Source organism: Myotis yumanensis, unplaced genomic scaffold, assembly GCF_028538775.1.
Source record: "Myotis yumanensis isolate MYYU_CA2020_CCGP unplaced genomic scaffold, mMyoYum1.0.hap1 SCAF_2, whole genome shotgun sequence".
Lineage (NCBI taxonomy): Eukaryota > Metazoa > Chordata > Mammalia > Chiroptera > Vespertilionidae > Myotis > Myotis yumanensis.
This window is the reverse complement of record NW_027223753.1, coordinates 145,892,060-145,904,292: the sequence shown is the minus strand read 5'-3', so window position 1 is coordinate 145,904,292 and position 12,233 is coordinate 145,892,060. Positions and strand designations below refer to the sequence as shown.

The window sequence follows — 12,233 nt, the reverse complement described above, 5'->3', positions numbered from 1 at the left end:
CTGCCAAACTATCGCTTGACTCAGGAAATTCTTTCCATCAGTGTTAGAAAACAGACAAAGAGCTCCTGACATGCAATACTGATCCTTCAAACCAAACACTGAGCCTATCCCAGTAAAAAAGAAAGGAAGGGTTGAATTACTTTAAACACTTATATCCTGAAGACACTCTTCTCAATGGGCTAGGGAACATGTAAAATGACAAATGTATGCCATCTATAAACCATTAAGAACTGTACAAATGTAAAATATCATTTTGATACCATATTGTTCTTTCTGGTGGTTCTTTTCAATAGGTCTAAAGAAGAAATTCTGCTAGGCTTTCATAATCTTTTCAGATTTGTAGAAGTCACTTACCTCTGTCAACATTAGCTCTCAGAGAGGTGAGCATGCCCTCAGACACCAGGGTTTTATAAAGAGCACCTTTGCAAGACCTCTCGGATTTCCGGGAGCCACAAGTCTCTATTTTTCTGTGACACTCACTGTCCTCAGGCTTGGCCTGTCCTGATAAGCTGGGTGGTAATGTGTCCTCCGTGGGGGTCAATGGTTCTGCTTTTATACCCTCTGGCACCTCACCAGAAATGTTCTTGCTGGCAGAAATACTTATGAAATCTGGAGGTCTTGACTCTTTGGTGATGTCTGAGGATTTCTCCTTTGACATTTTCTTCTCTCTTGATTTCACTTTTTTCTTTGGTGGCTTGGCATCCAAAATGTTTCCCTTGCCACTTGAGGATGTACGTGCCTTCTTGCGAGGGGTTTCTCCAAGTTTCTCAATGCCCCAGTCTCCCTTTGCGACAGCTTCAATGGTGTATATGACACTCTCGATGTCAGACTCTGAGGACTGCCTCTTTTTGCAAGTCTTCTTGGGTGTGGATTTATCATTTCCATGTCGATCCATTTTGCTTTTCTTCTTTTTCTTTTTTAGCTTCTCTGGCTTGTTTAATGCTGTGGGATCCTCAATGATCATAATCCCATGAGGATGGCACATATGATCCTTTCTACTGGGAACATCACTTATTATTATCTTGCTACTGGCAGAGTAAGAAAAATCAGAGAAATGACTATACTTTTGATCTTTGTCTAATTCTTCCTTTTTAATTTCTTTGGGATCTTCCATTTTTATAGCCATTATATCATCCATTTGCAGCTCCTCAAAATTTCTTAATTCCTTAGAATCTTTTACATTTTCCTTAAAAGATTTTTCAAATTCTGCTTCCTTCTGTAATCTGGCTTCATCTGTTTTCTCCATTTTTATCTCTCTTTCTTCCTTCCCCGTCTCCAATTCTTTAATTCTTCCGCCATCTGATTCTTTTGTTTTTATTAGCTTGGATTCTTCTATTTTCACCCCCTCTGATGCCAGGCACATCTGAACAGTTAAAACAAAATTGGGAGAACAAGGCACAAAAAATCATTATTATTCCATACTTGAAATTAGCTTGAACTTTTAAATTATTGTCCCCTTTAAAAAATACTCAAAACAAACTTCAAATTTGACAATAATCAGTCTATTTTTTCCAAACTAACTTAAATGATTCAAATTAATAAAATATTTTAGGCATTGTGATGCATTCATTCATTAAACTCTAGAGAAGCATATACCTGAATTCTCATTTTTCAGCTTCCTGGAAGCTTTTCTTAAGAAAACAAGATTTGGTAAAAGGAGAATGGGATCCAGAGTTGAAAGAACTGAGTTAGAGTCTTAGTTCTGCTGCTTGCTAACTCTGTAGCTGGAATGAGTCATCTCACTCCTTACTCCTCTGTTGCCTTTGTAAAATAAAAACAGTTTGTTTCAGAGGATTCTGTGAGGTCTAACGAAGATGATGATAAGAATTGTACTTATGGCAACACTTAACAAATCCCCTAACTCTGTCCCAATGTTTGCCTTTTCTTCTTTCTTGGGGAAATGAGAAAAATAGCGACAATTTCTACTTAACCATTTGCAATTAAAAATAAGATAATGCTGATAACTTGAAGATTACCAAAGCCCTGAAAACTAAGTGATGGTGGTTTTTTGTTTTTTAAACTTATTTGGTGGCAATCTTGATCTCATCCAAATTTACTTGGCTGCAAATTCTGACCAGAACTAATGTAAAACTGCTTACCATCTTAATTTACTTCACTTAACATGACTACTCATATGCTTTTGGTATCAGAATCTTCATGCATCTGAATATGCACTGGGGGAATTAACTGAATAATGTAAAATACATACACTATATCACCATTTTCCTAAAATCTGAAAAACTTGGAATGCCAAGAAATTTGGCAGCAATTTGGTTAAGTTTTAAAACTCCCAAAATTTTACATATATAACATTAAAGGAAAAACCATGCTGATTAGATCAAGGGCAACACAGGAATTATTGAACATTACTCTTTTTATCTACTTTGCATTAGTAACATAAAGGAAAAAGAATATTGTGGCTTGTTGAGGCCCCAAATTAAGCCTATGAGTAGGAAACTGATCCATTTTAAAAGAAATATCACCATTTTATTAAATGGCAAGTTGTCAGAGAATGTTAACATCTATAAAGTTCATTTTTCAAATTCAAATTTTTAAATGGATACTACTCTGAATTAAGTATCAGATGCTCTTTAACTTCATTTTTTCCCCCTTAGTACTTTCAATGTCCTTCAAATTCTTCCATGAGAATTATGTTATGATTAATAAGTCTGGGGAGAAATTGGAGAAGGGGTGGAGGTTGGGGCAGACAGTGCAAGTTTTTAAAAAAAATGAACATGACAAGAGTACTCAGCCCGGGATCATTCACAGGGAAGATCTGAACTATCATGGGTTCACGATGAAGCTTTTTCAGGAAATCAAGTCAGTTAACTTTTAGACCTCAGCAAGTAGTTATGAAGACTAAGAACTTCCCTTTATTAAACTAACCAGAAATAAGGTCAAAGCAAAATGTTATCTTAAGTGAATTCTGAAACACCAATACATTTAATCTTCCCTGCATGTTTTACTCTCATGAGAGCTTTGCTATTTTTTGTGTGTTTTTTTCTGCATAAATTTTGAAATAATTTTTATTTTCCTTCCTCAATTATCCTAGATCTTCAAGAATATAACTATCCCAGTGTGGGGAGAAAGACTGTACTAGTTCTTGAAAAAAGATTAGAAAGGCATCCTCAAGGTAAATTTTATGTTTTTTCAATTCCTTTCACGCTGATGGCCTCTAATAAGTCATCTCAGGGACCTTTCAGCATATAGGTTTTTACAGTGATATGCCAACAGTTTGCATTTGCACAAGCTCATCCTATCAAACCTAATAATACTTTGCAAACACTATTCTCTGCTTTAATATATTTCAAAATGATTCTCCTCATCACCCCTGATAGGGATGAAATTGAACAAATGCAGACATTCACTCTGGGGACATATTCTGGGTAATAATGCAGTATTTCTTGTGAAGTTAATTACACTGAGCGCTAGTCACGCTTTACCTCCTTGTTTCAGGCTCCTGAAAGCCCCCGCCCCTCCCTCTCTCACACACACAAATCGAGTATGTTAATCCTAAATTATAAGAAAAACAATTATGTTCCTGGAAGTGAAACTATAAAAATAAAACAACTCCTAATCAAAACTACAAACCACAAATCTCACTAACCCCAAAAACCCAAAACAAACAAATTGGATAGAGTTGGGTGCCACTCTAGAAGTTATTTAATTTAACATGCTTCCCAATGTAGGAATTCATTTCACTATTATATTCCTTGAGTCAGTTACCCAGATTTTGCACAAAAGCAATGACTATAGGAGATGGTCTGTTTGAAATTTTTTAAATATCGAGCAAAAACCCTCTCATGCCTTGTTGTTCCCTGAAGCCACTTAATTTAATCCACTCCTTCTCTCATATGAGTTTCAAATCTTAGAAGACAGACTTTATTTCCCACAAGTTTGTTGTTCTAGCATAATGTTCCAGGTTCCCTTTACTGTTCATCACAGGTAAAAGCCGTCTGACCTTTCAAAGGGAAGCTAGATGCAGGATGGTGTCCTGAAGTGAGAATGGGCTTTATTGCAATTAGCTGGATTTCTGACCAAGCACCAGACCTTGCTTGCCTAAGGCCAAACAGTGAGCTATGTATCTTAGACTTGAACCCATAAGAGGAAATAAAGGGTGAGAAATGGGGTAAGAGTACGTCCTACACTGACTGTTGTGAGGCAAAGGTGAATAGATGTGTGCGCATACAATTTGTAAATTACATAAAGCTTTACAAGGTTTGGGGAACATTGATGCTTCAATTTAGCAATATCTTTCTTAGAGTAAGTTTCTACCCTTCCTGTAATGCTTTTTGAAGAGAAATAGAACTATTTATCAGTTGACAGGGACAATAATCTTCTAGTGGGGCCCAAAGACAAGTTCCCCTAACCCCTCTTTTAAACACAGGTCACACTTCTGGCTTGTGGTCAATTAAAATACTGGATTTCTTTACCAACATAATATGCTAGGAAACTTGGCCTATCCTATACTATTTCTTTATATTTTTTTGTACCTAGATGCAAGATATTCTATTTTCCTTAAAAAGTTTAGCCTTTTACAACTTGAATTAAATTGGCTATCAGCTGTGTGTTACGGACACATTTGATATAAGCTGCTTTGTATCTTCGTCCAGATCTTTGGCAATAATGTTGAGTAGGACATGGCCAAGGACAGAGCCTCTGGCAAACCTCTAGAGCCCTTTCATCAGTTGCCTTGACATTAATAAATGTTAGCAATCCAAGAATTTATTGTCCAGTCTAAATCCCCCCTATTTTGTTCACAAGGACATAAGATTATCTATCAAAAGTCTTTCTGAAATCTGGATATAATATGCCAACAGCATTCTCTTAGCCTATTTTATAATCATACCAAACAGAAAATGAAAATGTGTACCAGTCAGAGTCTAAATAGGAAAAGAGAAACAATTTAAGTGTATCTAGCCAAGGGAATTTAATGCAGGGAATACGTTGGTTACACAGGTCATGAAGAACTGAGACACCCAAATAAGTAGTGTGAGGCAACCCAGGGAGTTAGCTACAGCAGAAAGCACAGTGGGTCCAAAGGAGGGAAGAAATGCTACTGAAGCCCAGGGGCAGGTTCCAGTAGAAGATGGAACTGTAGTGGGGCTGTCTGGAGAGAGCTGGATGCATAAAAGAGAGGCTGCCTTTGCTGTACCACCAGCCCTCCTCATTCCTTCTTTTCATAGTGCGGCCTCTCTTTTCCTCCCCTTCCCCAATCTCCCTCCAGTGTCTCTCACAGGCTGAACCCAGCTAGGAATCAGGGGACACAGGAGTCCAGGAAAGGCAGTCAGCAGCCAACTGGGATATAAGCCAGCACACAGGGCAAACAGACTCTGGGCTAGCACATTTGACAATGAAATAATTCAGGGAGACTTCAATAATTTCCCGTTTTTATCTCCTTTTCTATGAGTTCAAACATTATAAGAAACTAGTGGCCTGGTGCACGAAATTCGTGCACATTAAAAGGGGATTAATTAGAGGAAATATTTTAATATTGCTATTTGTCCTTTCTCTATAAGTGTCAGAGATGAAAGAAAATTAGTAAAATGTATATGAAAATCTTCCTCCTGTCAGTGTCTGGGGTGCACCACGGGACCCAGAGTTTAGTCCCCACCCACCCACATGTGCCTAGAAATCACACGAGACCCAGATCCGGCTGGCCCCACCCTCATTGGGCTAGATCCAGACCCGGCCAGTTGCACCCTAGTCAAGCCCCACTGGGCACGGGGCGCAGCCTCAGGTCCCCTGGCCCGGCGCTGGGTGGGGGGCGCAGGCTGAGGTCTCCCGTCAAGCCCTGTTGGGCAGGGGACGCAGCCTGAGGTCCCCGGCCCGACGCCGGGGTGAGGGGAGCGCCTTGAGGTCCCCCGTCAAGCCCCACTGGGCAGGGGGTGCAGCCTCAGGTCCCCTGTAACTGGGGTGGGGAGCGCGGCCTGAGGTCCCTCGGCCCGGGGTGGGGGGCACAGCCTGAGGTCCCCTGGCCCAGCACCAGGGTGGTTGGCACAGCTTGAGGTCCCCCGTCAAGTCCACCAGGCAGGGGGTGCGGCCTGAGGTCCCCTGGCCCGGTGCCAGGGTGGGGAGCGTGGCCTCAGGTCCCCTGACAAACCCCGCCAGGAGGGGGGGCGCGGCCTCAGGTCCCCCATTAAGCCCTGCTGGGCAGGGGGCGCAGCCTCTGGTTTCCCAGCACTGGGGTGGGAGGCGCGACCTGAGGCTCCCCGACCTGAGGTTCCCCGGCCCGGGGCGGGGGGAGCAGCCTCAGGTCCCTGCTGATTGCTCGTTAAGGCTTGTTATGGGAACTTAGCCTCTGCTGTGGGTGCAGCCATCTTTGTGATGGAGTGATGGTCAATTTACATATTCCCTCTTTATTATATAGGATAATTTTCAAAAGTCTTTAGGAATTAATAGTCTATAAGTCTATATGACATAAACAGAACCTGGGAATAGTTATGGATGCCATCACTCTTAGATATGAGCAAATTCTCTATTGAAAGGCAGTCTCAAAAGGAAGGGACTCTAGCCCTAGCTAGTTTGACTCAGTGGATTGAGCAACAGCCTGTGGACTGAAGGGTCTCGGGTTCCATTCTGGTCAAGGACACATACCTTGATTGCAGGCTCAATCCCCAGCCCTGGTCTGGGCACATGAGGGAGGCAACCAATCAATGTATCTCTCTCACATTGATGTTTCTCTCTCTCTCTTTTCCCCTCCCTTCCATTCTCTCTCTAAAAATCAATGGAAAAATATCCTTGGATGAGGATTAACAAAACAAAACAAAACAAAACAAAACAAAACAAAACAAAACAAAAGGCAGGGTTTCTAGAGCCAGATTGCGTAAGATTGCAGACTGATTAGCTCATTTTATCTAAATCTTTTTGTGCCTCTGTTTCCCAAACTATAAAACAAGACTGTTAGTAGTATTTGGTTTAGGAATATGGTGAAGTTCAAGGAGTTGCACATGTACAGTACTTAAATTAGTGCCTTGTATAAAACAAAAATAATATATTCTGACAATCATCTCTCTGGGGCCTTATGGCATATAGAGAAAATGTTGGCTATTATTATTACTAGTGATATTCATATTGGTAGCATTAATAGCACATCATGGCTCTGGCAGACTAACTGCTTTGCTCTAATTGTTCATATAGGATTGAATGAGTCTAGAGTTGAAAAAAGAAACATATACAACAAAATTAGACTCAGGAAGACTTAAATCGGTTACCTTCCAAGAAGCAACTCTTATTAAACACACATTAAGCTCAGTTCTACTTTTGGGTACAAGCATCTCTACTTACGTCTACTTTTGGGTGCATATATCAACACTTCAGTGGGACTTAAAGTGCATACACACTACATTACATAAAGATGCAAGGACGTGTGCACGGGTAAGCACACAGTGGACACAAAAAAAAACATAAATCAATGCGAACTCAAATGAATAAAACTGCACTGTGGGAAGTGCAAAATTATTGTCTGTTATTAATTAGTCAGATTGACCTTAACAGAAGGTTGTTAATCAGGCCCCGAAACAGAACATGCCTTAGTAAATGACAATTTATTCTTCTATTATTATTTTAAATTGAACAATCACCTTCTTTTAAAGTGAGAATGTAAAATCATCTGCAGGGCACCTTCTGGGTGGATTCCCATGGCTGTGTTCAGAGAAGTTAAAATGTTAATGTCTTAAATCAAATGCTGGGCACCAATACTTGGTATCTATTGTGTATTTCCTCAGGTACTACACTCTATTTTTATAAGGGTAACTCAGTGGATACAAAATGTATCCTGTTCACCTTTGTATTATTCACCAAGAATACCCTAGTACCTGTCTTCAAAACAAATGCATTCAACAGATAACTGCATGATTCATTAGTTCCAAAATAACGGATGAGTCTAAATGCTTTCTGATTCATACCAAGGAAGAGTTACTTTCTGAGTCTATTAAAAACAAACAAACAGTGCTAATTATGATCCTGCTACTGTTTGGCCTGGATTAGCAATCACACTGTCCTTGGCTATGCTTCACAAGAGCATCAGTGAAAATGAAACATGGAAATTTTAATTTTCACCTTGACAATACTTTAATTTTAACTCTAAAAAAGTGGTTTCTCACTGTTTTGTGTAATCAGAATGGCACATCAGTGATGTGTTAGAAGAAATGTAAATAAAAAAAATGTAACTCACTCCCTAAAGAAAAACAAAACTAGTATGTTGAAACCGAGGTCTTAACGATGTACATGTTGAATGGATATATACGACTACACTCTTAAAAATGACTGCAAAGAAAAAAATGCAACAGGAATATTGAAGGGGTCAGATAAAATGGAGGGATTATGCTTTATGTTCTGCAGTTCAAGGAGGCTGTCATGTTCAGTTCAGGTAAGACCACATCTTAGGTTCAGGATTTGTTACTGGGGACTTGCTTTAAAGGCATAATAAATCTGAGTACATCAAGTCTTTATCTCATGGAATCAAAGGCATTTTAAAGTGTATGCCTTTCTTCAGAACTACCAATTCATTTATTTAATGTGCCTTTAAAAGACTTAGAGAAATGACCAGTAAAAAATAATCATGTGTATTAGACAAGTAATGCTACAGAAATAGAAACCCTTTGACTGGTATAAAGAAATGGGTACCATCCCATTTTATTTCGCTCTTAATTATATTTTGTCCTTCTTTGTCTATTATACAGGAACCAGCTAGACTTAAAAAAAAAAAAAAAAAGGCAGTGTGAAAACAGACTCACTGACACTAATCAGGGAGTTTCAATTTCAAAACAAATGTTTTGCAGCCAAGGTATGCTTACAATCATTTCGCACTAGCTTATTACCTGCCAAACATGTAGACATAACCCAACGATGGCTTTTAGCAGTGTTTTCCAACAAGTGCATTTCTCCTATAATTAAATAAAACCAGACTGTTTTTGCCATAAAAATACACGAGCTGATGGTTTCAAGGAATAAAGAATAGCACTGCTGCTAAAAAATAATAATAATAATTTTCTTTATTATAAAAGGTAACTAACTGGTCACAGACTAGTGGTCTAAGTGTCTTCCAACTCTAAAATCTGGGCATGTGAAATAGTTTATTATTTGGTTTGCTGGAATAATTGGGCCAGGAGAAATGGTGGTTTAAATGTTTCTCTTTACCCACTATTTCTTCAGAAACAATACCATTCCTGAAAACTCTAAATGCATCTACTAACAGAAGTCATTAGGTGCATTCCTGTATTCTAGTTCCTCCAAAAATAAGCTGGTGCAACCTGGGTATGAAATGCACAGTTTTAGGAGTTTTCTAAAAATGACTCGCATCTCTGCATAAAAACATGGGGGAAAAAACACTCACTTTAGATAAAAAGCCCCCTCAAATAAGTATTAGAATTCAGCTGTGTGATGACAGGGTAGGTGAAGCGGAGGCAGGAAGCCACATATCGAGGTTCTGAGCTTCAGGAGTTACAACAGGATCGGAGGGATAATGCACATCCATAATATATGAGGACACAACACAAAACTTGAAGTCACCCCTCAGTCTAACACCACCTATACCTGGTAATGGTGGGGAATGCTACTATGCCTGGAGGGATGGGATTTCCTACTTTTATCAGTACAGTATATAATTTCTGTAATTTTATCATAATTCAGCTTTTCTTAAAGTAAGCCATAATTTTCCATAAGATTTAATTTTTACGGATACTAGAATAAACCTGTATGTAATTTGTTTTCAATTATAACTGGCTTCTGCAAGTTAGAATATAAGTAAAGCCAAGGAGTTGAGGCCTCTGAAAATGTCTCCATCCTTCTTATTAAACAGGATGAAGGACAACTTTTCCAATTCCCTTTTTCCCAGCAGATCTATAATCTTTCTTTTTTATACACAAGGAGTGTATTTGGAGAGATCCAGCATCCTCCTTCTCCAACTCCACCTCAACACATAACTAGTTTCATAAATTGGGGTAAAGAAGAAAGTACAACACAGTAGGTACCCTGGGCCAGACACAGCAGTGCTGTGGTGACCACTTTTACCTTTCTCCTGTGCTCAGGGGAACATTTATCTCTGCTTTCCAAACTCAGCCACTTACCCTGCTGGCAATCGCTCTCTTGTTGACGTTTTTAGTAATGGATTTTTCCAGCTATCCCTCTCCACCTCAGCATCTTTTTTCTCTTCTTCTTTTGTACTATTGGACTGTTCACCCACAAACACCCAGGCTCCCCCAACAGGTCAGGGTCAAAAGTCTGGGAAGCCATTCTATCCCCCCACACTCAGGCTGTGAAGTGCAGTCACCTTCGGCACTCCTTTTGCTTTGCCTCTCACATCAACGCAGTCATCCAACTGAGTCCCGTGCAACTCCCCTGATGTCTGTTTCTGCCTCCTGTTCCCACTGCCAGCTCCCCCTCTCCAGCTTCCTGTCTTCTTCACACCTGGATTTCCCAGAGGTTATCTACTCCATTCCACACACTCTGTCAAGTATCTCTCCAAGTGGTGCTTATATCACTGCATACCTTTGCCCCAAATCTTCAATGGCTCCTCATTAGGTTCACATAGAAATGTCTTTGCTTCACACTAAACACCCTCTCAATTCTGACTTGCAGCTGCACTCTGCCTTCCCCTGCCCAAATCTCCTCCACTCCTACCAGTCTGATTTACTTGCCACCCACCGATCTCACACTTTCCTGCCTTTATCTCTTTGCTATCTCTCCCCATCTCTCCATTTAATTATGCACAAGTCACAATCTCTACTGGGCACAGCTGTCAGGTACAAAAGAGGAAGGTGAACAAGTGAAAGTGGATGCTACCAATGACTTTTAGCCCCAAAGTCAGGGCTCAGTAGGGAAAGGAGAGGATGGTCACATTTGCACAGCAAACACCTCTGCAAGGAGGCAGCTTATTAGTTTTGAACACCTGATCCAATGTAGGAAGGTTATTTAGCCCAGTGTTTCCAGATCTCTCAATTCTCATGAGAAATCAGAAATTTCTATTTACTCAAAACCTATAATTTTAAAATATTAGCCACTAACTCAAATACAAATGATAATAAAGGTCAACAAGTTATGAGCCAAACAAAGCAAGTTCGCTGCTAGTTTCAACCTCTCTTCCTCAACAACTCCTTCATCAAGACCCATCTTCATGCTCTCTCCCTGTGCTGGGTCCCCAGAACATTCCTGCTCATATTAATTTCTCCCTGTCCTGGTTTTACTCATTCATCTGTGTACCACTCTTCACTCAAATGGAGCTTTGTCTTTTCATTGCATCGTTCCCTATGAAACTACTTGCACTATTTATAATTTTATCCCTTCACCTTTTATATTTTATTTCTTTGCAAGTGAAGAATACGTTCTTAGAGGGCAGGATTCCTACACCATAATTTCCTATAGCTCTCACAGTGTCTTCCAAATTCACCAATATGCACTTACTGATTTAAGTGTATAAGCGGTATCTTGGCAGTTTTAAGAGTACAGACACTTTTTAAAAAGGAAATATCAGCTCCATTTTTTGACAGCAGTCTTGAACAATCTGTCATCTTATTCGGCAGTACACACATGTGTAGGAGTAAGCTGTCTTCCATGGAGCCGTCTATAATATGCAAACTCCTCCAACAAGCAGCTTGCACAGCCTTTATACTCATCTAAAACAAGGTGACAGCATAGCCCAGTGTTGAAGAGCCCAGGCAGTGGGGGCAGACTATCTAGGTTTCTACAGAGGCCCTAACACCTCCTATCTCCGTGACTTTAGGCCAGACACAAAAACTCTCTGCCCTTTTGTTTCCTAATGTGTAGAAAAGGAAAGATAACAGTACCTACCCTCAGAGAATGGGTGTGAAAATTCAATGAGTACATATAAAGTACTTAGAAAAGCGCCTAGCACACAGTAGATAATAAATGTCAGTTATTATCTTAGGTTAGATAATAAAACTTGCACATAAAATCAGCTATTAAAATTTATAGTCTAATAAAAGCAAACCTGTATGAATAAAAAAATTTATAACCTATTTAAAATAACACATAAAATTATTTCAGAAAAATTAGAAGTAAAACAAACAGTAATGATTTTAGGCTTATGCTCCAGCCCCTAGTGGCACACCAAAACGTCAAAACTGTATCTAGAGGCAAAGCATCCCTGCACCACTTAGAAGAAGGCTCACAGTTGTCTCATCATAATAACAATACTTGTATATCCCCATGCAGGAAGCTTCAGCAGCCTCACTGTATTGGCATGGAGCAGACCTTCAATAATTATTAGTCCT

At 39.7% G+C, this 12,233-nt stretch overlaps 1 protein-coding gene across 11 annotated transcripts in view; it reads right to left on the bottom strand.

Annotated features, from left to right (window-relative positions):
- The window catches only part of BBX (BBX high mobility group box domain containing), a 291,018-nt gene that overhangs the window by 36,389 nt on the left and 242,396 nt on the right, over nucleotides 1–12,233 (bottom strand). For all 11 annotated transcript variants that reach the window (XM_070406138.1, XM_070406133.1, XM_070406134.1 and 8 more), the window contains one exon: nucleotides 355–1,363. In XM_070406138.1, coding sequence (XP_070262239.1) covers nucleotides 355–1,363 — 1,009 coding nt within the window. The remainder of the gene's footprint in view (nucleotides 1–354; nucleotides 1,364–12,233) is intronic.